Genomic DNA, 27,418 nt, shown 5'->3' on the forward strand with positions numbered 1-27,418 from the left:
TGAAATATTAGTGATAGTATTCACATTGATTCTGTTAACATGCATGTAACCTAACTTTTCTTGATTTCTACACTCAAAATCACGCCACATTGTGGAAGTGACAGAAGGACAAATTTCTTAATATCAAGGGTTGAAAATAGATGGAATTTATTTTCCTCAGAATGCTGGAGGATGATAATCAGTCCAGTGTGTTTATGGCTTCAATTGGTAGGTTTATGATCACGTGGGAATCGGATGTGGATTTTCACTAGAATAATCACCCATGCTCTTATTACGTTCAATAGCTGTTCGTACTCTAGTTCTAATCAGAATTGCTTATGCAAAGTGTTCTTGGCCATAAATCAAAGCACTGAAGGTGCTCAGATGTTTCAGCCTGAGAAAATAGTGTATACATGTACTTTGTGACTAGAGACTTGGACAGTGACGGCGCCAGAGATTTTTTTCTTGCTGGTGCTACAGGGGTGTGGGGGGGGGGTGGCTGAATTATTCAGTGATGGTGCTGAGGGATGCACTGTATGGTAATATGTATTCGCAAGGCCAGACATGAGGTGTTAAAGAGTCAGTTTCAAGTATTATGTGCCTGCTATAAATGCCTCTGTTGATTCACAAGCAACAGCAATTGACAGATCTAATATAGAAGTGAACTGTTACAGTGCCAACAGCATCAGAGACAACCTGGGCTACACGGAGCATCAACAAACCAACAGAGCATCTGAGCAACAGCGGACAACGTGAATCACGCACCAATCCCGCAATCAGTGTCAAATGCATGCTTTTCAACTGACAGACACAAAACGAACCCACTGCTATTCGCATTACATACACAGCAATGCCAGAAGATACACCGTTATTAAAGTCAAATAAGGCAAACAACAGATGCAAGGCTTTACCAGGAGTTGGACAAATCGTACTCTGATCATGCAATACCTCAATTAATTCAGCTATTGAATTTAAAACAAAAATCAACAGAATCACTGCTTGGAAGTCTAAACGAAGTCAGTAGGCTTAATAGCCATATCAACCATATCTGACCATATCTGCCATAATACCCATAATTTCATTTTGGATATCGTGATGGGTGTTTTTTGCATTTCCAGGATCGTCCTCTATTTTTTTTTTAGCTACAGTCTTATCAAACTTTCCAATTACACTGAGCAACTCAACAAAGTTTCCCCTATTGCCAGATCCATCATTCTCCCGGTGTCCTCGCTGGGCAATGCCTTGGCACGCAGTATAGCATAGAGACTCAACCACATCTCTCATATACTCATGATTTTCTTTGACAATCTTTGCATGTCCTTTATCAGCATATTTCCCAATCTTGAACCATTTTGTTTTCTCAATCTGAATTCGGCCCACGCCTCCATCGCAAACTTATGAGCTGCATTTACATGGTGGATTATGAAAGCTGTTGTAGCTTTCCGCCAGTTGCGGTAACCGGTGACAATGGAGGTAGACTCAGAATGGAACCCATGTCCTCCACACAGGAAATGCCTGCATGCGAAGCAGAATGTAGCATCTTTCGTGATCGAGTATTCCAGCCAGGAGTACAGGTGAAACCAGCCACGAAAACTCCTTTGCTGATTGGCAAACTGTTGCGAAGGGTACTTTTTCCAGTGCTAGCCAACAGGGTCCTTCCTCAGGCTGCTGGCTAACATCACTAACAGTATTCCCAGTCGCACTAAGAGCAGCTTCATCCACGTTCTCTTCCGAATCCCGCTCCATTTCTTGTTCCTCTATTTCGCCCTCACACTTCTTCAATGAACTGCTGTTGTCCTCATCCCCACTTACTTCTTTCTGCAGGTCATTTTCAATTAAGACATGCTCAGGCTGAGACACCACTGATTCCTCTGGATGAGGTCGTTTTCTGACCAAAAATCAATCCATTTTTCACGCTGGCCAAAATAATGCACGTGCCAGGCCCACGCTGGCTTGTAAAAGCACTGTGTGTGTGTGGCATCCGTTAGTCTCGCGAGACCATGGATCTGCGCCTGGATGTATACTATCAATCTCTCGCGTGAGTGAGAGTGAGTGACATCACCACCTTAAGTGATCTTAGATCAGCTTAACTGATCTGAGGACAGCAACGGCAAGACATTGACAACGAACGAATAAGCAGAAGTGTCGAGTGGATCTGACAGAGTTTATAACTTTATTGCTGCATGGGTGCTATGGTAATTGGGGGCGCTATTTCACTAGATCAGCTGGAGAAATAAGCTGTATTCAAAACTATACAGAGAAAGCAAAGCAGCTGCAGTTAATTTCTTGGTGGTGCTATGGTGGGGCTATTGCAATTTCTGCTGGGGCTATAGCCCCAGCTAGCACCACCTTAGTGCCGCCCCTGGACTTGGAGCATTTTAATTAAAACTTTGGGGAAAAACATGACACATTATATTGCAGGTATTACTATCTTGCTAAGGTAAGGGTATTGTTGACTTGGTAAATTGCAAGGTATCAAGATCAGCAAATTCAATCTGCTGCTGCTTTTGCTTTGTTACTCAATGTGCAAAATATTAAGTGCAAAAGTTGTTTTTGGTGTATTGATAGCTTGATTTTTACCATCAGTGTGGTGTTAAAATTCTAACAGGGCCTTTCAATAGTTGAGATGGTAAAGAATCAACTTAACAAAGCACTACTAATAGATCTGCCAAATTCAAAGTTCAAAGTAAAATTTGTTATCGGAGTACATTCATGTCACTACATACAACCCAGAGATTCTTTCTTTCTGGGCATACTCAGTGAAATCATTGCATACACATTTACAAATGAACTGAATTATGGGGAGGGATGATAATCCTGGAGAATGTATTGCAGTTTAAGTACACTGCAACAGTGTGAACATTTGCCAACGATTCCCACGACAATATTAACTAGATCAAAATCTTTCCAAAAAGTAAAATTTCAAAATGCATTGAGTAATTTAAGAAATAAACATTGAAAAGTGCTGCTTACTTGGGATGAACAGATGACATTGTACTCAAATTTTCTAAAGCCTTCCACTACAAATAATTTCTCTGTCAACTAGTTGGTGAACAATTCAATTACAGTTTCTATATTATAAATGTCAATAAAGAATCTAATAATATTGTTGTTCTGCTTATATTTAACAACATGATTAATGCTGATTAAATGCCACCTATATTAACTCAACATCCTCTAATTACAGTTTAAAATAATGAAATTACACTAATCAAAAACAGAGATTCATATCTGCATCTACTTCTGCTAAATCCAGGCCATTTTGAAAATACGGTCCTGTAATAATTGAACAATAGCTGCTGTTGATAGCTGAAGGGTAGTGAATTTAGCCCAGTATATCACGGATAAAGCTCTTCCAACCATGGATCACATCTAGTTTGTACATGAAACACCGTGGTAGAAAAGCAGCACCTATCAAAGATCCTCTCCACCCGGACCATGCTCTTTTCTCAATGTTGCTGACAGGTAGAAAGTACAGGTGCCTCAGGACTCACACCACCAGGTTCAAGGGCAATGACTGACCCTCAACCATCAGCTCCTCAAACAAAAGGAGATAGCCGCACTCATTCATGGACTCTGTTGTATTGTTATTTCATGCTCGCTATGTGTTGCTATTTATTTATATCTGCATTAGCACAGTTTGTTTACAGTTTACAGTTACTGTTCTATTGCTTCTTATGTATGCCCACGGAAAAAGAATCTCAGGGTTGTACGAGGTAACATGTATGTACTCTGATAATGAATTTTACTTTGAACTTTGAATTACTCCCTGACACAATAACCAGTGACAGTGACAGACTGGACCTTGACATCGAGACTCCAAATTAATAGTGCTTATCAAAAGATTTTAATTCACACTGACAATGTAAACAGAGCAACTTTCAATGTGCCTATACATTTACTTCCTGGAAACCAATTGCTGTGTGGCTCTACAAACATACTGATCAAATAATCAAACATTGAACTAAATTACAAAGTACCACCTACAAACAACAGAGCATCTTCCAATTGCAAGACTATTTCTACGGCATGAAATACTTAAGGCAATTGTATAATCTCTAAAGGCATAAATAAACCATTAAATTGAATGGTACCTTCACAGGAGGGTATTTGTGGTGTCCATTGTCCAAAGGCTCCACACCGAATGGTTTCTGATCCATTTAATACAAAGCCCCTTTCACACTTGAAGTCACATGTTGCATGGTAAGAGAAAGGCCCAAGGGGATGGGAGCAGTTTATCCACCCTTGCTCAGGATCCTCCAGTGCTGTGCATTTTGCAACTGAAATGATGATTTAGTGATATTTTGAAACAATTCAAATTTAATCTTACAGATTTTACTTCTATCCTAAAACACCTTGTGCAATTATCAATGTCTCTGAAATAAAAATGGACCCATTTGTTCTAAATATTGATACTATGAAAGATAGCAACATTTATTATTTTTTTCCAAAAATAGTGACAAGGTTGATTTAATTTAAATCGTTGCCAGTGCTGTTCAACACACAATTTGGTTTGAAATGTTATTATTTAGCATGTCTTCCATTTGACATACTCTATATTACAATATAATGGAAAAGAGCTGCCAGATGAAATATTGGACAGTCAATCCAATAAACTATTTTTATATAACAACAAACAACAGGAATTCTGCAGATGCTGGAAATTCAAGCAACACACATACAAGTTGCTGGTGAACACAGCAGGCCAGGCAGCACCTTTTCCTAGAGATGCTGCCTGGCTTGCTGCATTCACCAGCAACTTTTATGTCTGTTGCAACTATTTTTATATTGTCAGCAAATTTTACAGTGTTGCAGAATCATGTTTTAACCCTCCATTTAGGTTGGTGCCCCAATGAAGAGTACAGTCTCAAATTCAAGGGCTGAGACATTCTCAGTATAGGAAGGTGTAGTCTTTCTTATCTGCTTAGTCGCTTATTCATCATTTAGCTTTCCATGGGACCTTTACGTAGATCAGCATTACGTCTCTACAGAACCTACGTGACCAAAAACAATTAAGTGACTGCATTCAGGACTGATAAACATGTGATTATGAAAAGTATGAAACAAATCCAAGGTTTTATATACTGGGTGTTCAAAAATACTAATACATTTAAAGCTATTGTTTTCACATTTTCTCTTCAGTTGTACATTAATTGTGGTTCTTAATCTGCAACTACAACTAGATTATAAATTGTAGAGTGACTAAGTATTAGTTAATCAGAAACAAAACATGCATGCAGTTATAAATCTGATAGTGACTGATTCAGAGGCAGGAACTGTCAGGCCTGCACAGGCAAGCAGCTCCCAGTCTCCACCCAGCTAAAAGGAACCACCTGCCACTCGTTTCCAACTCATCACCTGCAGCCTATTTAAACCCAGCTTCATCCACAGCACTTGTTCACTCTTCAAACCAGCCAGCCTCAACTAGTTGCTCCGAGTCTTCAGTAACCTTGTTGCCTGCAGTGTTTAATATATGTTCTCTCTGATGTTGTGGTCCTCGTGGCTTGTTATTTTTGCGGTCTATTATTAAAGTGACCTTCCATCGCTGATTGATCTTCGATGCCCTGCTTTTGGGTCAAGCCTCTACATTCCCTGACAGGATGAGTGATCCCAACAGAACATGTTCACCTTAAGGAATTTGTCTGTCCACATGATTCAGAAGCAGTGGGAAACCTCTGACCATCTGCTCACCACTCTCTTTCAACTCTCCGTCACCATACAGCAACCCTGCAACAGTCAGCCTCCCCCATCTGTGCCCAGACTCCAGTATCCAAATGCTCTGACAGATCCCCAACCCGTTGGCTGCAGCCTTCCGTCCCAATGCACCTTCTATTTCGAGCTTGAGCCTTCTCGGTATGTAATGGACCGAGCCCAGATTGCCTTCATCATCTCTCTTGACTGGGCAAGCTCTGAAATGGGCCACTTCTAAATGGGACAATAAACCCACCAGCTGCAATAACTGAGAATTTTCTGCTGAGGAGCACTGGGTTTTCACCCATCCACAATGGAAGTGGGGCAGTGGACTGGATAGATTGCCTTTGTCAATGTTCATGCTCAGTGTGGGATTACACCGTGGAATTCAGGACACTTGGGCAGAGAGCAGCTGGAATGCAGAAGTGCTGCTGGCCCAGTACCATTACAGCCTCTACGATTGCTTCAAAGACAAGCTGTCTTCCCAGGAGACACCCACCAACCTCGAAATCCTCATCACTCTGGCCCTCTGTGTTGACAACTGTCTTATGGAATGACCTAGATTACCAGCAAGCATTCCAGTTCTGTTCCCACTACCATTTCAGTTTGCAGGACCCGCTTCATCAATGCCTCCAGATCCCATGCAGTTAAGGAGAGCTCTCTTAACCACCCCCTCCCTCCACAAGAGCATGAGCGTTGGTAGAGAAACAACGTGTATTTACTGCAGATCTGCTGATCACTCGTGCATCAAATACCCACTGCACCCGGAAAAACAACATCACCAGATAGAGATGAGGGGCTTTCTATCTGGTAAGCTCCATCCAGCTTCTCATTCCAGCACCATAACCCAACTCACTCTCTTTACCCTCCCCGACACCCCGAGGACTCTACACAAACAGGAGATTCTGGTGGATTCTGGGGCACAGGTAACTTTCTGGACCGGACGCTGTGTGTAGCTTGGACACCCTATCAAGCCCACTTCTTGTCCCTTCTGCATCACGGCCATTGGCAGATGCCCCTGGGGTCTGAGATGGTCAGAGTGCACCCACAGCCTGTGCACATGCGCATCAGAGAGTGCTCTGAGTCCATCCAATTCCTCCTGATTGACTCACCCAACACTTCTCCCACCTTGGGTTAGCCCCGGCTCTGCTCTCACGAACTTCACCTAGCCTGGTCATCTAGCTCACTGCGTAGGATTCTACCTGCAACTTCAGTTGACCTCACTCTGTTAAATCCATGGAGATGGAGGAAGCCTTCAACCTCACCAAACTCCCAAGGAACACCAATGCCTTCAATAAAGGTCCTCACAGACCACAACTGCACAATCAACCTCCTCCTGGGCACCTTCCTTCCCCAAAGCCGTCTGTTCTCCCTTTCTCCTCAAGATTCAAACCATGAATGACTACATTCTGAGGTAATGCCGCATGGCTTCATTTGACCATCCCAGTTCACAGCCAGTACAGGATTCTTTGTCAAAAAGAAATATGAGGGTCTCCACCCCAGCATTGGCTACCAAGGACTTAACTAAATCCACTAAGAACCGTTACCCTCACCCCTCAATAGATAGTGCATTCGAAACGCTTGTAGAGTACAGATCTTCACCAAACTGATCAATGGAGTTCATACAACCTGATCTGCCTCCACCAGGGGGGATGAGTGGAAGGCGGTGTATGGGGTGTCAGGGAGGGGTAGCTTCTCTGGTGGGGGAACATGTTGCGTCCTTTTCAGGGTGGTTTGCCCACCTTTGGTCCCCACCTGGCACTCCCCGTAGCTGTTTGCATGCGACAGCGGCCACACCCCGGGCAACGGCTTCGACAAGCCGGCTAAACCAGCTGAGGGTAGCCGACGGGTCTCAAACCCTCGGTGAGATAGGGAGTTGTCTATCCCAGCATGTGATGACAGACTCCGGCGGATTGAGCAGACAAGACCAATGGAAGGTCCAACGATCAAGAAGGCGGTCTCTGCGAGCGTGTTGGAACGTGTAAGAGTACGACAAGACACAGAAGATGTCCTGGTCATCCACTGCACTTAGTCCCATCTTCAGCCATCTCGACCCTTGTTTTCCCAGTGGATCCAGATGGGAATTGGGAAGAGAGAGTGAGGCTGACGCTGCACAACTCTCCCTCACTTAAATCCAAATCAAGCACTAGTCTCCACACCATCATCATCAGCACCACCCTCAACCTTTGAAGTCCTGTGCCGATAGGGGAGCGACGAAGCAGCAGGTGTGGATACACTGGAAGCTGTAGTCACGGACCTGCACATAGGCGGCTCGGGTCTAATGGTGGCTTTTCGCTGACTGAAGCAGCAGTGAAACCTGGCGTCCAGCTGGGCGACTGAGCAGCCCTCTTCAGGAATGCACTGCTCATCTCTGTAGAATGAGGAAGGGGCTAGAAAAGGTGCCCTGAACATTGCCTGCCTCATTACACCCTGGCCAGTTTACCACGGCTGGCGGGGATTCTATCTTGGCAGTCGAACAAACACAACAAAAGGCAAAGTGACACCGCTCACCACAGGCACTTGGAAGGTGCGCACACTATTGGACACCCCACAGCAAACAGACGGGAGAGAAGAACAGCCTTAGTTGCCAGAGAGCTTGCAAGATACAACGTTGACATTGCAGCCCTGAGTGAGTCTCGTCTTGCCAACGAAGGTCAGCTGACTGAAACTGGAGATGAATGCACTTCCAGCGATGAGCGTCATGATGCTGGAGTTGGATTCGCCGTCAGGAGTCACCTTGTTCGGAAATTTGCCAGTCTCTCCAAGGGTGTGAACGACCGGCTCATGACACTACAGCTTCCGCTACAGAACAGAAGTCAAGCCACCCTGATCAGCGACTATGCCCCCACAATGACTAACCCGGATGAGACGAAAGACAGGTTCCATGAAGAGCTAGACGCCCTACTATCAGCAGTGAGCAGCACCGACAAGCTGATCTTGCTCTGCGACTTCAATGCAAGAGTAGGGTGCGACTCTGCAGCCTGGCAGGGAGTCATTGGGAGTCATGGAGTGGGCAAATATAACAGTAACGGTCTACTCTTACTGAAGATCTGTACAGCACACGACCTCCTCATCACCAACATAACTTTCTGCCTACCTACCCATAAGAAGTCCTCCTGGATGCACCCCCACTCTAAGCATTGGCACCTTATCGACTATGCCATTGTTAGGAGAAAAGACAGGCAGGATATCAGCTTGACCAAGACCATGTGTAGTGCTGACTGCTGGAAGATCACAGGCTCTGTCTCCAAAATGAAGCTCCGCATCAGACCCAAGAGGCGACCACAAGGAAGCAAGGCTATGAAAAGAATTAATGTGGCCAGGCTGAAGAACCCAGCATAGCTTCAGCACTAGCTGAAGACTTAGAAACCAAGCTTGCTGACCTACACCTTGCAGGCAGCGCTGTGGGCAACTGGGAACGCTTCAGGGATGCTGTCCATTCATCAGCACTGAAGATGCTAGGGCTCTCTACCCGCAAGCAGCATGACTGGTTCGATGAGAATGATGAGGAGACACAGGCTCTACTTGTTGAAAAGCACCGCCTTCATCGTGCCCATCAGAACGACCCATCATCAGCTGCCAAGATAAACGCCTTTACCAGTGCTCGCAGGACAGTCCAGAATAAACTGCGTAAAATGCAAGATACCTGGCTGAGCACCAAGGCAGATTAAATACAGGGATATGCTGGCAGAAATGACTTGAAACGATTCTATGAAGCCATCAACACTCTCTACGGACCTCAGTCTCTCGGGAGCTCCCCCCTCCTGAATATAGATGGTACAACACTCATTACAGAGAAGCTCAGATCCTACAGAGATGGGCTGAACACTTTGAAGCCGTCCTCAACCGACCTTCATCTATTAACGATGAGGCGATAGACAGGATTCTCCAGGTCGACATCAACAGCGCCATGGATGACCCACCGGTAGTAGCTGAAGTCACAAAAGCTGTCACCCAACTATCCAGTGGCAAAGCCCCAGGGGCAGACGCCATACCAGTAGAAATCTACAAAGCCGGTGGTCCCATACTTAGAGAAGCTCACCGAGTTGTTCCAGTCTTTTTGGAAGCAAAGATCCATTCCTCAGGAACTTAAAGATGCATCCATTGTACACCTCTACAAGAGGAAGGGCAATCGACAAGTATGTGACAACCACTGAGGAATCTCGCTGCTCTCCATCGCAGGAAAAACCCTTGCATGAGTCCTGTTAAATTGTCTGGTCACTCATCTGGAGCTGGGCCTGCTGCCAGAGTCACAGTGTGGCTTTCACAAAGGTCGTGGGATTATTGACATGACTTTTGATCACGCGCCAACTTCAGGAGAAGTGTCAGGAGCAGAATCGCGAACTCTACGCAACTTTTGTTGACCTCACGAAAGCCTTCGACACTGTCTGCCGACAAGGCCCGTAGAGGATCATGTCAAAGTTCGGCTGCCCCGCCAAATTCATTCAGATGGTAAGTCAGTTCTATGATGGCCAGAGTGCTGGGCGGCGGAGAATCCTCTGAGGCATACCCAGTCTCCAATGGCATCAAACAGGGCTGTGAGCTCGCACCCACACTGTTCAGCATGATGTTTTCTGCCATGTTGAATGATGCCTTCCAGGACAGTGATGCTGGAATCAGCCTCAAGTACGGAGTGGATGGGAAGCCCTTCAACCTGAGGAGACTTCAAGCTATTCCCAAAGTGAAGGAGACTGTTCTGTTACCAAAGTGAAGGAGACTGTTCTGAGAGACTTCCTCTTTGCCGATGACTGCGCCCTGTATGCTGGCTCAGAGCAAGAGATACAAGTCAATATGGACAAACTCTCCGCGGCTTGTGACAACTTTGGACTCACCATCAACATCAAGAAGACCGAAGTCATGCACCAGCCTGCCCCTCATGCACAGTACACAGAACCGAAAATCACAATCAGAACTACAGGCAGTGGACCAGTTTACTTACCTTGGCAGCACCCTCTCACGCGCAGTGACTATTGATACAGAAGTTAACTGCAGAATAGCAAAGGCAAGTTGTGCTATCGGTAGACTGCGCTCCACTGTATGGGAAGGTCGAGGAATCAGTCCAACAACAAAACTGAAGGTCTACAGAGCCGTGGTACTCACTACCCTCCTGTATGCCTGTGAAATGTGGACTGTGTATCGACGGCATGCAAGACAGCGCAACCATTTCCACATGACTGGTCTTTGCAGAATATTAGACATCAGATGGCAAGACAAAGTACCAGACACTGAAGTTCTCTCTAGAGCAAGTCTACCATCAGTCCACACACTGCTGATGAGAGCACAGACCAGCTGGGCAGGTCATGTCATCCGCATGCCGGACGAGCGCATACCCAAGCAGCTCCGTTTTGGGGAACTCTCTGCTGGAAGACGCTCGCATGGAGGGCAGAAGAAATGTTACAAACACACTAAAGGCCTCCCTGAAGTCGCTTGACGTAGACACAACCTCCTGGGAAACGCTGGCACAAAACCGCCCTACCCGGCGCAGCCTCATCCACAAGGGCTGTCAAGCTTACGAAGCAAGGCGCATTGCTGAAACACAACATAAGCGCGAGCTGCGCAAGTCCAGAGCCACCAGCACAACAACTGCAGTGCCTACACATGTCTGCCCGACATCTGCCAGGACATTCCTTACCCGAATTGGCCTGACCAGTTCATCTTCAGACACACCGCATCCAGTCTCAAAGTGACTAATGGTGTCGAGGTCTTCATCGACGACGATGGACGAACTGGATACAGCACCCACTGGCTATTATGAATACTTGCTTTTTGGACTTTCCAACAGTCTAGCCATTTTTCAAACCTTCATTATCAAGATCCAAGGCATGCTACACAGGTATGTGGCTGTCTACCACAACAATATCCTCATTTTCTCCAAGGGCCCCCGAGACCACGTCTGTCACGTCCGTTCAGTCCTTCAGCACCTTCTCGAAAACCAACAGTACTGCAAGTTAAAAGGATAACAGTCCACACCCCGGTCATTTCCTTCCTGGAGTAGATTCTTTCACCCCAAGGCGTAGACCCAGGGAAAGTGTACGCCATCATTGAATGGTCCCAACCATGCCCCCTCAAAGTGTTCCTTGGGCTTCTCCAACTTGTACTGCTGACTCATCCAGGCCAACTGTTGGTGACATCCAGCCAGACTACTCTGACCTGGGGGTCACGCCTTGCCATCCACCCAAGATTGAAGCCGCCCCTACCCCCCCCTCCCACCCCTGCCATTCACTGGCTCCTGCTCTGGTTCATGATTACCCATATTCCCTTCAAAATTTCCCATTGCATCAATCCTGTTATCTGCCATCTCCATTTGCCACCATCCCTCAGGTTCACAATGTACCTTCCTTGTGTCTTGCCTCAAGCCCGTTGTCCATGGATCACTCAACCTACCTGAGCCCGTACCTCCAGGACCTCGGATGGTGGAAGGTGGTCCAACATACATGGTTCACTGGTTGATAGATTCACTTCATCAAGGATGGGGTTTACAGTACCTGGTCAATTGGAAAGGGTACAGCCCAGAGGAGAGATCTTGGGTGACATCTAGTTTCATCTTGGATCCAATACTCAGAGGAATTCCACCAGATTGATCAGGCACACCATGGTCTGTCAGGTGCCAGCTGTATGAGAGGCAATCCTGTCAGGCCTGCATTGGCAGGTAGCTCCCAGTCTCCACCCAGCTAACAGGAGTCACCTCCCACATGTTTCCATCTCATCACCTGCAGCCTATTTAAACCCAGCTCTCATCCACAGTCCTTGTTCACTCATTGAACCGGCATTTGATATTGTCTTGTGGCCCCTTGTGGCTTATTGCTGTTGCTCTTCCTTTGGGCCTAGACTCATTTAAGTTTTCTGACAGGAACCTTCATATCAACTATAAAGGTATTGGTCAGTAGCCATCATATAATTTAGTGAGTTTATACAAAATGTTTTCTGATCATGAAGTCCATGATGTGAATTAGCCTCACAATGCTTGAATTGGTGAGCATATAGAGGAAAAACAAAATCCATTGCTATAGAGGAATTATAATACATATAATGCTCTGAAGTAACAACTGAGGCAGCTTATCAGCTTTATGGACTCCTTTCTTTTTAAATCTTTTTATTAAATTAGTGCACAAAAGGTAAACCATGTAGACACTAATACACTGTTGCAATATAAATTTGCAAGAGATATTGATACACAAAAAAGTTAGTACAAACAATGCAGTTTAGATATAAAATAACAAGGTAATATAATAGTATACTAATTTTCCATACATATCAATAAAGAGAAGAAAAAACCCCAAACCCCCCCCCAAAAAAAACCCACCGTGCAACTAATCTAAAAAGCAAAGCAAAGCAATGGGCTAACTAGGTATCAAGTAGACTTAAACAACTTAAAACAATCACATCCTCAAACCCGACCTCCATTAAAAACAGTTAAAAAAGCAAGAAGGGAATGTAAATATGGGCAAAGAGAAAAAAAAATTACATTAAATGAAAATGTTGAATAAAAGATCTCCAAGTCTGTTCAAATTTAACTGAAGTATCATAAAGATTACTTCTGATTTTCTCCAAATTTAAACATAATATCGTCTGAGAAAACCAAAAGAATGTAGTTGGGGCATTAATCTCCTTCCAATGTTGTAAAATGCATCTTTTCACCATTAAAGTAAGAAATGCAATCATTCTACGGGCTGAAGGGGAAAGATTACTGGAAATTTTAGGTAATCCAAAGATAGCAGTAATAGGATGGGGAGAAATATCTATATTCCTAACACATTATGAATGACCTCTTGAGAAAATATGCAGCTGACCAATAGCTGCTTGCACAATAATCAGTGACTTTAGAAGAAAGTAAAAGAGAAGGAGGCTAGGAGCAGCTAGTTGAGGCTGGCTGGTTCAAAAAGTGAACAAGTGCTGTGGATGAGAGCTGGGTTTAAATAGGCTGCAGGTGATGAGTTGGAAACGAGTGGCAGGCAGTTCCTATTAGCTGGGTGGAGATTGGGAGGCGCCTACCTGTGCAGGCCTGACAGTTCCTGCTTCTGAGTCAATCACTATCAGATTTATAACTGCATGCATGTTTTGTTTCTGATTAACTAATACTTATTCACTCTACAATTTATTTCTGGTAGCAGATTAAGAAACACTATTAATGTACAACTGAAGAGAAAATGTGAAAACAGTAGCTTTAAATATATTATTTTTGAACACCCAGTATATTTAAAAAGGAACTTGGATTATCTAGTACTTTTCATGGTCACAGTGATCACTGTGAACAGGTTTGGGCCCCTTATCTTAGAAAATGTGCTGAAACTGGAGAGGATTCAAAAAAAGGTTCACAAAAATGATTTCAGATTGAATGGCTTTTTATATGAAGAGCATTTGATGACTCTGGGCCTGTATTCACTAGAATTCAGAAGAATGAGAGGTGACCTCATTGAAACCTATTGAATGGTGAAAGGCCTTGATAGAGTCGATGTTGAGAAGATGTTTCCTATGGTGGGAGAGTCTATGACCAGAAGACAGTCTCAAAATAGAGGGGCATCCTTTTAGAACAGATGAGGAGAAATTTCTTTAGCCAGAGAGTGGTGAATCTGTAGAATTCTTTGCGACAGGCAGCTCTGGAAGCCAAGTTTTTATGCATATTTAAGACAGAAGTTGATAGATACTTGATTGGTCAGGGCATGAGGAAATATAGGGAGAAAGCAGGAGATTGGGGCTGAGAAGAAAATTGGATCAGGCATGTTGAAATGGCAGAGCAGACTAGATAGTCCAAATGACCTAATTCTGCTCCTATATCTTATGGTCTAGGAAATACTGTCCTCATGTTTCATAAATCAATGACTTCATACTTTGATACCTTCACAAGTGGGGACTTCTGCTGTCCACTGACGAGAGGCTTCACACTGAAGATTGTTAGATCCATTTACTGCAAACCCTTCAATGCAGCTGAACACACATGTCGAGTTGTAACTGAAATCTCCATATATATTTTTGCAGTCCATGTTACCTCGCTCAGGAATTTTCAGTGGTGTACATTGAACAGCTAAAACATGAAATCACACTTGTAAAACATTTAAGTGTAGTCCATCAACATTTTTAACCAGCATTATCATCAAAATGGCTTATGATTTAAATCAGTGATAAAAGGGCATTGATTTTTAAATTAATCAAACTAACTGAGCAACATTGACTGGAATGATTTTTGGTTGAATTCCAGGGGGTGGGAAGCGCAGAATCAAATATCGCTGTGATGATTGTACGTTCCTGGTATCAATTGTTTGGCGACAATAAAGTATAAAGTATACTCTGTGATGAGTTAATCCTTTAATCCTAGCTCAGTGTCATTTGAACTATTACAATTGTTGTCAGTAATTCTAAACTAAACAGAAATAAAATCAGCTATGATTCCCATTCTGATTTACTATTTAAAAGCATATGTTGAGAACAGCTTCTATGGACAGAACAGGGAGGATAGGGTTGCCATTTTTGTGTCTGTTCAGGACGTAGGTGGTGATATCAGAGGGCTAGCCTCACAATAGAACCATATCCCAGGAGATAGGGGGGCCTAATGGAAAAGCATTTTTGGAGACAAATCCTAACTAATTTACAGGAATTGATCAAAATATTTGACCTCTCAAAATCTGTTTGGAGCAAAGATAAAAATGAATTATTGACATATTTGACCAAAGCATCATTCACCAAAGCATGTCATTTTAAAGCTTGAAGACTTTAAAATCTAGTGAATTTATAATTTGACAAAGTGTTATATGAAAATACAATTTCTGAATAGTTTTTAAATAGAGATTCTGCTTTCACTTTTAAAGGTACATGGTCCATTAGAACTAAATTAAAGAACTTGGAAGGCTGGTTTTTTTTAAAAAATATTGTGGTGAGCATTTGGTCCATAATGACAGACGATGAAGCTTGTTAAACTCAGTCGTTTATTGCGATAAACACAAAAAACAGACTGGGCACCATAACCTGGGTAGAGAACTCTCTCAGTCACATACAGACAGGAGAGGTGACCATCACACACCCCAGTTACAGTCATGGTGACCCACAAATAAACAAGTGAATAAATGTATAACCCAAGCAAAAATGAAACAATAAATGAACTTGAACTTCCTACCATAATCCCGCAAAAGCATTTTATCACCGGAACAATAAGCGGTACTAGTCATTAGAAATACAGGGGTGGGCTGTCAACCACGCTGTCAATATCCTACATTATCTTCTGTAATTTCCTCTCCAATTTCTTGCAGCAAAACTTTCAGGTAAAGACAATTTCCATGATCATGTTCAAAGGTTCATTTTAATTGTCAAAGTATGCATATACAATATAACTCTGATATTCATCTTCCCCAGAAAGCCATGAAATACAGATAAACCATGGGAGCTGTTGAAAGAAAAGATGTCAACTCCCTCCCCCACCCCCTCCCTCGCACCAAAAACTAACAGATCGCCCACTTGGAAAGTGACAGCTGGAACATCAAAAACCCCAAACCCCCAACCCCTTCCCTCACAAAAAAAAAGTGACCATAACAGCAAACACCCTACCCAACAAGAACATTAGACCCCAACTCCTCGCACAAAAAGTAATATATTGCCCAGCCGCCAATCAGCAATAGAAAGAAAACACAGAAAGCTAAAGGAGACCAATATAAAGTACAGTTCAATATCATTAACAACTAACAAATGTGATAGTAGAGTAGAAACATTCAGTTACTTAGCATACCTTTACAGACGGGTATCTCTGACGTCCACTGCCCAGAAACTTCACACTTCAGTCTGTCTGACCCCTGTAAGGTAAATCCATCCTCACAGAGAAAGTCACATACTGAGCCATAACTGAAACTTCCAAAGGGGTCTGAGCAATTCATGGAGAGATTAGGAAGGCCCTTCAGTTCATTGCATTTCACCGCTGCAATGAAGAAGGACTGAGAGGTTATTTTGTGTTACACATGTCAATCATTTTTCTTAAGCTTAGATTGTATGTAAAAACAAGGAATGCAATTTAGTTGAATCTGTGTATGTTTGTGAGGTCAGAGGTCATGATTAAACAGCAACACAGACAAAATATTGGAGGAAGTCAGCAAATCAGGCAGCATCTATGAAGGGGAACAAACTATCAATGTTATAGGCTGAGACCTTTCTGCAAGACTGGAAAGGAAGGGAGCAGAAGCCAGGAATTTTAAAAAGTGCGGGCAGGGAAAAGAGTACAAACTAGCAGGAGATGAGTAGGCAGGTGGGTGAAGTAAGAAACTGGGAGGTGATGTAGAAAAGGTAAAGGGCTGAAAAAGAAGGAATCTGATAGAAGAGGAGAGTGAACCATGGAAAAAAGGAAAGGAGGACAGGAAGAGGAAGGTGATAAGCAGGTGAGGAGAAGGGTGAGAGAGGAACCAGAAAAAAGAGAGAGTAGGAAGAGGGAGGAGGAATTACTAGAAGCTATTTTCATGCCATCGGGTTGAAGGATACCCAGATGGAATATGTGGTTTTACTCCTCTAACCTGCATTTGTGGCAGTAGTGGAAGCATGGACCGACATATTGGAATGGAAATGAGAAGTCCAATTGAAATGGGTGGTGGATGGAGAGCAGGCGCTTGTAAAAGTGGTCCCCCAATCCCCATTGGATTTCACCGATGTAGAGGAGTCCACGCTGGGAGCACTGGATTCAGTAAATGACCCCAACAGGCTGCAGGGGAAGTGTTCACTCACCTGGATGGACTGTTTGGGGTCCTGAATGATGGTGAGGGAGGAGGGAGGAGGTGTAGGGGAAGCTGTAGCATTTGTCACAGTTTCAGGGGAAAGTGCCAGATCAGTGAGGAGGGATGTGTGAACACGAGAGTCATAAACAAAGCAGAAAGTGGAGAGTTGGGAGGGGGGTTGGTGGGGAAGGAAAGATGTGCTCTGTGGTAGTGATTAAGTGTTGACATTTTACCCCCCTCCATAACTGCTGCCTTACTTGCTGAGTTCCTCCAGCATTTTCTGTGTGCTGCTCAAGAATTCCAACATCTGCAGAATCTCTTGCGTTTATAAATAAACTACATTACCACAGAGGAGTGTTTTGTACTTTATATTCAGAAATACTTGAGTAATATTGTAAATATATTGTTTGATTAAACATTCTTTGTTTAAATAATTAATTTTAGGTTTCTATGTAAAGGTATACATCTTTACTTCACGTCTTAAGTGCGTGGCTCGCTAAAAGTAAAAATAAAGTTTACATATTCTCCTGCTCTCCCTGAGTTGTTTTTATTCAATTAGTTTTTACATTTTGGAGTTGCAAAACATAACAAGGAAAATTGGTTGAATTTTAGAAAGGTGATATTAATATACTGATATTAATCAGCCAAAAAGGAAATGGTTTGAGGATTTTCAATTGAGAACATTCGTGCATATTTTGGTTTAATGTCAGGCAGCCTGATCACCACATCAAAGTGGTGGATGTAGATCTGCAGGAAAATGTAGATGTGAAAAGCAGAGATAGACTTCGAAGTTCACACAACCTAATCCTGTCTCCAGCCAAATAACATGCAAAACCAAGCATACAAGCATGCTGTTTGAATGGATGCACAGTGAGGAAAGATTGAAAAAATGGACATGGGCAGATGGCTATAGACATGCCTTGAAATTTTTACCACACCCATTTGACCTTTTTGTTCTAGGCTTCCAGCATTTATACAGTCCCTTCAAAGAGATGCCTGTCTTTTGTAGTTCCCCCCCCCCACCCCCACAGTTATCCATCATTTTTTTCTGAAAACTGCAAACAAATGTGAATAAAACTGTCAATTTATCTACACAGTACCTTCACATGTTGGTGTTTGGGCTGACCATTGCCCAGAAATTTTACACTGGAGCCTGCTTAGTCCATTTAACAAAAATCCTTCAGAGCAGTTGAAATCACATGTTGAGTTGTATCCAAAATCTTGAAAAGGATCAATGCAATTCATCGTGCCATGCTCTGGAGTTGCCAAAGTTTCACATTGTTGAACTGAAAGGAATTAAGCGAAAACCAATAAGGAAGTTGTTTCATTGAAAAATGGTATGCCACTATCTTAAAATAGAAACATGCCTTTGCATCTGGGTGGTTGCTCTGTCCATTGACCAGAAGCTAAACACTGGATTCTCTCTGCTCCATTCACCACATATCCTTCTCTGCAGCCAAAAGTACAGGTTGAATTGTAGCGGAATTTTCCAAATGGATCAGAGCAGTTCATGACATCCTTTCTGGAAACCTCCACCCCTCTGCACCTGTTAGCTGAACAATATGAGCAAATAAAAAAGCTGTTTGTACAAAATTCAACAATTACTTATCATTATCAGCTTTAATTTTGAGTTCTTTTTACAATAAAAAGGAAATCATGGTCATTTTACTCTCCAGTGTAGTGCTTCCCAACCTGGGCAAGTGAGCCTATTATGAAGGCAATAAGAATTGAAGTGAGGCTTTATTAAGAAAGATTTTAGGTAAAGTTCACAAATAGAGTATAATTAATGAATAATGATTTGGTAATACCACTTCCAGCAGTCCCAAGTTTTTCTGGAATAGCTCCAGGACCTGAAGTAGCAGTTCACAATGTTATTCGGTATTTCTTGGTTAGGGAATCGGGTGCCCACTTGCATTTTGTTGAGTGTAAAAGTATTAGGTGTCTCACTCAGAAAGCTTCCAGTGAATGGAAATTGAGAATATAAACATGGATTATACCTTCGCACTTGGGTACAGGTGCAGCCCAGTTTGCAGAAGCAGTACATCGCAGCCTCTTTTCCTTGTCTTCTTGTATTGAAAATCCTTCAACACAACTAAAGTCACAAGTTGAGTTGTAGCTGAAAGTTCCGTAAGGATCAGAACAGTTCATAATGCCGTGGTCATGAGTCTCCAGTCTGAGGCACTTAAGAACTTTATATAAAAAAAAAGTAACGCCGATATAATTTAAGAAAGTTTGGGTGTTTCATTCTCAAGACTCTTATAACCCAAATATGAAGCACTTCTGCTGATTTTGACTGTATTTTTCCAAAATTCATTTTACATCGAGCATCTGAAGTTTTTGTAAAATTCTTATTTATACATGAAATTATTACAAAGTTAAAATATCACAAAAGCAACAACGTCATCCCCAAAATGTGTCAAAGAGTAATAAACCAAAAAAAAAGTTGGAGGAGTTGTATAAAAGGCATTGTCAGTCACCATTCAAACACTGCATCATTAGGTAGGCACCCTGACCTGCTAAGTTTATTATTCTCTCACCTTTGGGAATTTTCAAAATGCCAGTGTGGCAAAGGGAAGCCCACAGTGGTATTATGGTTTACCAGGTTCAAACCAAACAATGGTAAGCCTAGGATCTTCAGTGCAGCTGATTGGCTGTACCACGTTCTGGAGTGTCATATCACTCACACTGGCAGTTCTAAAGAAATCTTTCACCACACCTGAACCATTAGCTCCTTTTTCTTCTCTCGACAGAATCTGCCTAACCTGCTGAGTCCACAGCTTGCTTTATTTCAGATTCCCAAAAAAAACATTCTTTTTATATTTTCCATTTCCTACCAGGTTTCCTTCCCTAAAGAGCACTAATAAACCAGATTATTTTCAAGCAATATTGAGTTGTATTAAGAGCTCACCATCTTGGCATAGTTTTCCATAGAATCCCTCATAGCAAACACACTTAAATGAACCAATTGTTTCCACACATTCACCATGGCCATTGCAACTGTCTGGAGCGCATGAAGCTGTGAAAAGATATAGCATATTTACTTTGTGCAAAGAAACAATATTAAAGGCTGATCAATACTTGTCCTCAGCTGTCACAAGATTGCCAGTTTGATTCCAAAGATACGTTTGGCCACTGTTGTTTTATCTGTCCAGGATGACCCCAAATTCTCACATTATGTCATTTCATTGGGACCTCAGATACTCGACCGTTCTACCTGAGATATAATTTCACATATTGATCGTTTTTTGAATGAAGAACATGAAGTATATTCAGTGGCCACTTCATTAGAAGACTCCTGTAGCTACTAAACTACATGATGTGTTGTGCCTTCAGACATGCTCTTCTGCACACCACTGTTGTAGTGCAATGGTTATTTGAGTTCATGTCACTGACCTGGCAGCTTGAATTGAACCAGTCTGGCCATTGTTCGCTTACCTCTCTCATTAACAGGGCGTTTTTGCCCACAGAATCATTGCTCCTTGGATTTTTTTCCTTTTGTTTATTTGCACCGTTTTCTGTAAACTCTACAGATGGTTGTGCGTGAAGATCCCACGCGAGCAGCAATTTCTGTGATACTCAAACCACCCTAACTGGCAACAACAATCATCCTATGGTCATGGTCATTTAGATCACATTTCTTCTCCATTCTGATGTTTAGTCTGAACCTCGTGACCATGTTGGCATGCTTTTATGCATTGAGTTGCTGCCGTTTGATTGGCTAATCAGCTATGTACATTAACAAGCAGATGTACAGATGTAACTAATAAAGTGGCCACTCCACTGTGTCTAAGGAAGAACATTGTATAAAATTTGCTTTTTCCTGTCTTGCATATTGATTATTCACAAGTCTTTTTTTTTTGCTTTTACCTTACACATTCCACTTATTTCAAATTATAAATATGATGTCTATTAGATCACTTCAAGTTCCTCTTTAGCACATCCTAATGAGCCAGTTCAGCATTGTTGTGGCCTGGATATATATTTTAAATTGTTAATACTCATTTAAAATCTGCTTGATTGGCATTTGAAAGGGCATAAATTAGAGAAATGGATTAATATCAGAACACTGTCAGATAATCAATTTTAAACAACTTTAAATGGATCCCCCAAGATTGACCCTCATGTAACAGGGTGGGCAGCACACTGACTAAATAGAGTGCCCCCAACTCTGTACCTGGGACTCACTGCTCCCCAACCATCACATGAGGCTCCTGATGGTCTTCCCCTGCTACTGATCATGCTACACCCCACCTCCACAAATCACTGGTATCATATCCCACCCTGCAAAACCAAACACCACCCCACCCTTCCTCTCCCTCCTCTCCTCCAAGTCCCTATCTCCCTATAGTACTACCTCTCCACAAGCCCATCATGTTACCCTCTTCTAATGCCATGCCTGGCCCCAGCTTTAACCACTACAATGTATTTAGTATCCGCTCAGGCCTCCCTCTCTCTGACACTGAGGGGTTTGTTCCCAAAGAAAGCCTCGCCTTTCTGTTCCTGAGCCCACACCTCTTTCAGTTCTGAGCCTGTCATCGTGTCAAGCTAAGTTTTGGTCAGCTCCACCTCAGTGCCCCATTCCTTGGGAGAGAGTTTTAATTCCACTTCCAACACTGAGCTGTCTGTCCTCTGCCTTCCCCACTGCCAAGATGATCCAAAGGGCAATCTGGAAGAACAGCAGCTCATATTCCTCCTATGCTCTCTACAAACCAAATGACATGAACACTGAATTACTCAATATCATGTAAACTACACGCTTTCTGCCTCTCTACCCAGATCTGTTTCCTTATCTCCACCTCCAAAGACCTCTATCTGTTTCTTTCCCCTTCCAAACCTACTTCATCTGCCCTTCACCCTCACACTCCCACTGTTCCCATCTACCCTTCACCCTCACACTCCCACTGTTCCCATCTACCCTTCACCCTCACACTCCCACTGTTCCCATCTGCCCTTCACCCCCACACTCCCACTGTTCCCATCTGCCCTTCACCCTCACACTCCCACTGTTCCCATCTGCCCTTCACCCCCACACTCCCACTGTTCCCATCCACCCTTCACCCTCACACTCCCACTATTCCCAAGTGCCCTTCACCCGCACATTCCCACTGTTCCCATCTACCCTTCACCCTCACACTCCCACTGTTCCCATCTGCCCTTCACCCTCACACTCCCACTGTTCCCATCTGCCCTTCACCCTCACACTCCCACTGTTCCCATCTACCCTTCACCCGCACATTCCCACTGTTCCCATCTGCCCTTCACACTCACACTCCCACTGTTCCCATCTGCTCTTCACCCCCACACTCCCACTGTTCCCATCTATCCTTCACCCCCACACTCCCACTGTTCCCATCTACCATTCACCCTCACACTCCCACTGTTCCCATCTGCCCTTCACCCTCACACTCCCACTGCTCCTATCTGCCCTTCACTCTCACACTCCCACTGTTCCCATCTGCCCTTCACCCTCACAGTCCCACTGTTCCCATCTACACTTCACCCTCAAACTCCCACTGTTCCCATCTGCCCTTCACCCTCACACCTCCACTGTACCCATCTGCCCTTCACCCTCACACTCCCACTGTTGCCATCTGCCCTTCACCCTCACAGTCCCACTGTTCCCATCTACCCTTCACCCCAACACTCCCACTGTTCCCATCTACCCTTCACCCTCACACTCCCAGTTCCCATCTACCCTTCACCCTCACACTCCCACTATTCCCATCTACCCTTCACCCCCACACTCCCACTGTTCCCATCTGCCCTTCACCCCCACACTCCCACTGTTCCTATCTGCCCTTCACCCTCACACTCCCACTGTTCCCATCTGACCTTCACCCTCACACTCCCACTGTTCCCACCCGCCCTTCACACTCACACTCCCACTGATCCCATCTACCCTTCCCCCCACACTACCACTGTTCCCATCTACCCTTCACCCTCACACTCCAACTGTTCCCATCTGCCCTTCACCCTCACAGTCCCACTGTTCCCATCTGCCCTTCACCCTCACACTCCCACTATTCCCATCTGACCTTCACCCTCACACTCCCACTGTTCCCACCCGCCCTTCACACTCACACTCGCACTATTCCCATCCACCCTTCACCCCCACACTCCCACTGTTCCCGTCTGCCCTTCACACTCACACTCCCACTTATCCCATCTACCCTTCACCCGCACACTCCCACTGTTCCCATCTACCTTTCACCCTCACACTCCCACTGTTCCCATCTGCCCTTCACCCGCACACTCCCACTGTTCCCAAGTGCCCTTCACCCGCACATTCCCACTGTTCCCATCTGCCCTTCACCCTCACACTCCCACTGTTCCCATCTACCCTTCAACCTCACACTCCCACTGTTCCCGTCTGCCCTTCACCCCCACACTCCCACTGTTCCCATCTGCCCTTCACCCTCACATTCCCACTGTTCCCATCTACCCTTCAACCTCACACTCCCACTGTTCCCGTCTGCCCTTCACCCCCACACTCCCACTGTTCCCATCTGCCCTTCACCCTCACACTCCCACTGTTCCCATCTACACTTCACCTTCACACTACCACTGTTCCCATCTACCCTTCACCCCCACACTACCACTGTTCCGATCTGCCCTTCACCCCCACACTCCCACTGTTCCCATCTATCCTTCACCCCGACACTCCCACTGTTCCCATCTACCCTTCACCCTCACACTCCCACTGTTCCCATCTGCCCTTCACCCCCACAATCACACGGTTCCCATCTGCCCTTCACCCTCACACTCCCACTGTTCCCATCTACCCTTCACCCGCACATTCCCACTGTTCCCATCTGCCCTTCACCCTCACACTCCCACTGTTCCCATCAACCCTTCACCCTCACACTACCACTGTTCCCATCTATCCTTAACCCCCACACTCCCACTGTTCCCATCTACCCTTCACCCTCACACTCCCACTGTTCCCATCTGCCCTTCACCCCCACACTCCCACTGTTCCCATCTACCCTTCACCCTCACTCCCACTGTTCCCATCTACCCTTCACGCTCACACTCCCACTGTTCCCATCTGCCCTTCACCCTCACACTCCCACTGCTCCCATCTGCCCTTCACCCTCACACTCCCACTGTTCCCATCTGCCCTTCACCCTCACATTCCCACTGTTCCCATCTACCCTTCACCCTCACAATCCCACTGTTCCCATCTGCCCTTCACCCCCACACTCCCACGGTTCCCATCTGCCCTTCACCCCCACACTCCCACTGTTCCCATCTACCCTTCAGCCCCACACTCCCACTGTTCCCATCCACCCTTCACCCTCACACTCCCACTATTCCCAAGTGCCCTTCACCCGCACATTCCCACTGTTCCCATCTACCCTTCACCCTCACACTCCCACTGTTCCCATCTGCCCTTCACCCTCACACTCCCACTGTTCCCATCTGCCCTTCACCCTCACACTCCCACTGTTCCCATCTACCCTTCACCCGCACATTCCCACTGTTCCCATCTGCCCTTCACCCTCACACTCCCACTGTTCCCATCTGCTCTTCACCCCCACACTCCCACTGTTCCCATCTATCCTTCACCCCCACACTCCCACTGTTCCCATCGACCATTCACCCTCACACTCCCACTGTTCCCATCTGCCCTTCACTCTCACACTCCCACTGTTCCCATCTGCCCTTCACCCTCACATTCCCACTGTTCCCATCTACACTTCACCCTCAAACTCCCACTGTTCCCATCTGCCCTTCACCCTCACACCTCCACTGTACCCATCTGCCCTTCACCCTCACACTCCCACTGTTCCCATCTGCCCTTCACCCTCACACTCCCACTGTTCCCATCCGCCCTTCACCCTCACACTCCCACTGATCCCATCTACCCTTCACCCCCACACGACCACTATTCCCATCCACCCTTCACCCTCACACTCCCACTGCTGCCATCTGCCCTTCACCCTCACAGTCCCACTGTTCCCATCTACCCTTCACCCCAACACTCCCACTGTTCCCATCTACCCTTCACCCTCACACTCCCAGTTCCCATCTACCCTTCACCCTCACACTCCCACTATTCCCATCTACCCTTCACCCCCACACTCCAACTGTTCCCATCTGCCCTTCACCCCCACACTCCCACTGTTCCCATCTGCCCTTCACCCTCACACTCCCACTGTTCCCATCTGACCTTCACCCTCACACTCCCACTGTTCCCACCCGCCCTTCACACTCACACTCCCACTGATCCCATCTAACCTTCCCCCCACACTACCACTGTTCCCATCTACCCTTCACCCTCACACTCCCACTGTTCCCATCTGCCCTTCACCCTCACAGTCCCACTGTTCCCATCTGCCCTTCACCCTCACACTCCCACTATTCCCATCTGACCTTCACCCTCACACTCCCACTGTTCCCACCCGCCCTTCACACTCACACTATTCCCATCCACACTTCACCCCCACACTCCCACAGTTCCCTTCTGCCCTTCACACTCACACTCCCACTGATCCCATCTACCCTTCACCCGCACACTCCCACTGTTCCCATCTACCTTTCACCCTCACACTCCCACTGTTCCCATCTGACCTTCACCCTCACACTCCCACTGTTCCCATCTACCCTTCAACCTCACACTCCCACTGTTCCCGTCTGCCCTTCACCCCCACACTCCCACTGTTCCCATCTGCCCTTCACCCTCACACTCCCACTGTTCCCATCTACCCTTCACCCTCACACTCCCACTGTTCCCATCTACCCTTCACCCCCACACTACCACTGTTCCGATCTGCCCTTCACCCCCACACTCCCACTGTTCCCATCTATCCTTCACCCCCACACTCCCACTGTTCCCATCTACCCTTCACCCTCACACTCCCACTGTTCCCATCTGCCCTTCACCCCCACACTCCCACGGTTCCCATCTGCCCTTCACCCTCACACTCCCACTGTTCCCATCTACCCTTCACCCGCACATTCCCACTGTTCCCATCTGCCCTTCACCCTCACACTCCCACTGTTCCCATCTACCCTTCACCCTCACACTACCACTGTTCCCATCTATCCTTCACCCCCACACTCCCACTGTTCCCATCTACCCTTCACCCTCACACTCCCACTGTTCCCATCTGCCCTTCACCCCCACACTCCCACTGTTCCCATCTACCCTTCACCCTCACTCCCACTGTTCCCATCTACCCTTCACCCTCACACTCCCACTGTTCCCATCTGCCCTTCACCCTCACACTCCCACTGCTCCCATCTGCCCTTCACCCTCACACTCCCACTGTTCCCATCTGCCCTTCACCCTCACATTCCCACTGTTCCCATCTACCCTTCACCCTCACAATCCCACTGTTCCCATCTGCCCTTCACCCCGACACTCCCACGGTTCCCAACTGCCCTTCACCCCCACACTCCCACTGTTCCCATCTACCCTTCAGCCCCACACTCCCACTGTTCCCATCTACCCTTCACCCTCACACTCCCACTGTTCCCATCTGCCCTTCACCCCCACACTCCCACGGTTCCCATCCGCCCTTCACCCCCACACTCCCACTGTTCCCATCCACCCTTCACCCTCACACTCCCACTGTTCCCATCCACCCTTCACCCTCACACTCCCACTGTTCCCATCCACCCTTCACCCCCACACTCCCACTGTTCCCATCGACCATTCACCCTCACACTCCCACTGTTCTCATCTGCCCTTCACTCTCACACTCCCACTGTTCCCATCTGCCCTTCACCCTCACATTCCCACTGTTCCCATCTACACTTCACCCTCAAACTCCCACTGTTCCCATCTGCCCTTCACCCTCACACCTCCACTGTACCCAGCTGCCCTTCACCCTCACACTCCCACCGTTCCCATCTGCCCTTCACCCTCACACTCCCACTGTTCCCATCTGCCCTTCACCCTTACACTCCCACTGATCCCATCTACCCTTCACCCCCACACGACCACTGTTCCCATCTACCCTTCACCCTCACACTCCCACTGTTGCCATCTGCCCTTCACCCTCACAGTCCCACTGTTCCCATCTACCCTTCACCCCAACACTCCCACTGTTCCCATC

The 27,418-nt window shown here is 45.7% G+C and overlaps 1 protein-coding gene across 5 annotated transcripts in view; it reads right to left on the reverse strand.

Moving 5' to 3' along the window:
• The window catches only part of LOC134354762 (P-selectin-like), a 146,378-nt gene that overhangs the window by 56,082 nt on the left and 62,878 nt on the right, over nt 1–27,418 (reverse strand). For all 5 annotated transcript variants that reach the window (XM_063063984.1, XM_063063983.1, XM_063063986.1 and 2 more), the window contains exons 5-11: nt 20,263–20,370; nt 19,352–19,543; nt 18,722–18,907; nt 18,455–18,640; nt 16,385–16,570; nt 14,507–14,692; nt 4,074–4,259 (exon numbers count right to left, since the gene is read on the reverse strand). In XM_063063984.1, coding sequence (XP_062920054.1) covers nt 4,074–4,259; nt 14,507–14,692; nt 16,385–16,570; nt 18,455–18,640; nt 18,722–18,907; nt 19,352–19,543; nt 20,263–20,370 — 1,230 coding nt within the window. The remainder of the gene's footprint in view (nt 1–4,073; nt 4,260–14,506; nt 14,693–16,384; nt 16,571–18,454; nt 18,641–18,721; nt 18,908–19,351; nt 19,544–20,262; nt 20,371–27,418) is intronic.

Source organism: Mobula hypostoma, chromosome 12, assembly GCF_963921235.1.
Source record: "Mobula hypostoma chromosome 12, sMobHyp1.1, whole genome shotgun sequence".
Classification (NCBI taxonomy): Eukaryota; Metazoa; Chordata; class Chondrichthyes; order Myliobatiformes; family Myliobatidae; genus Mobula; species Mobula hypostoma.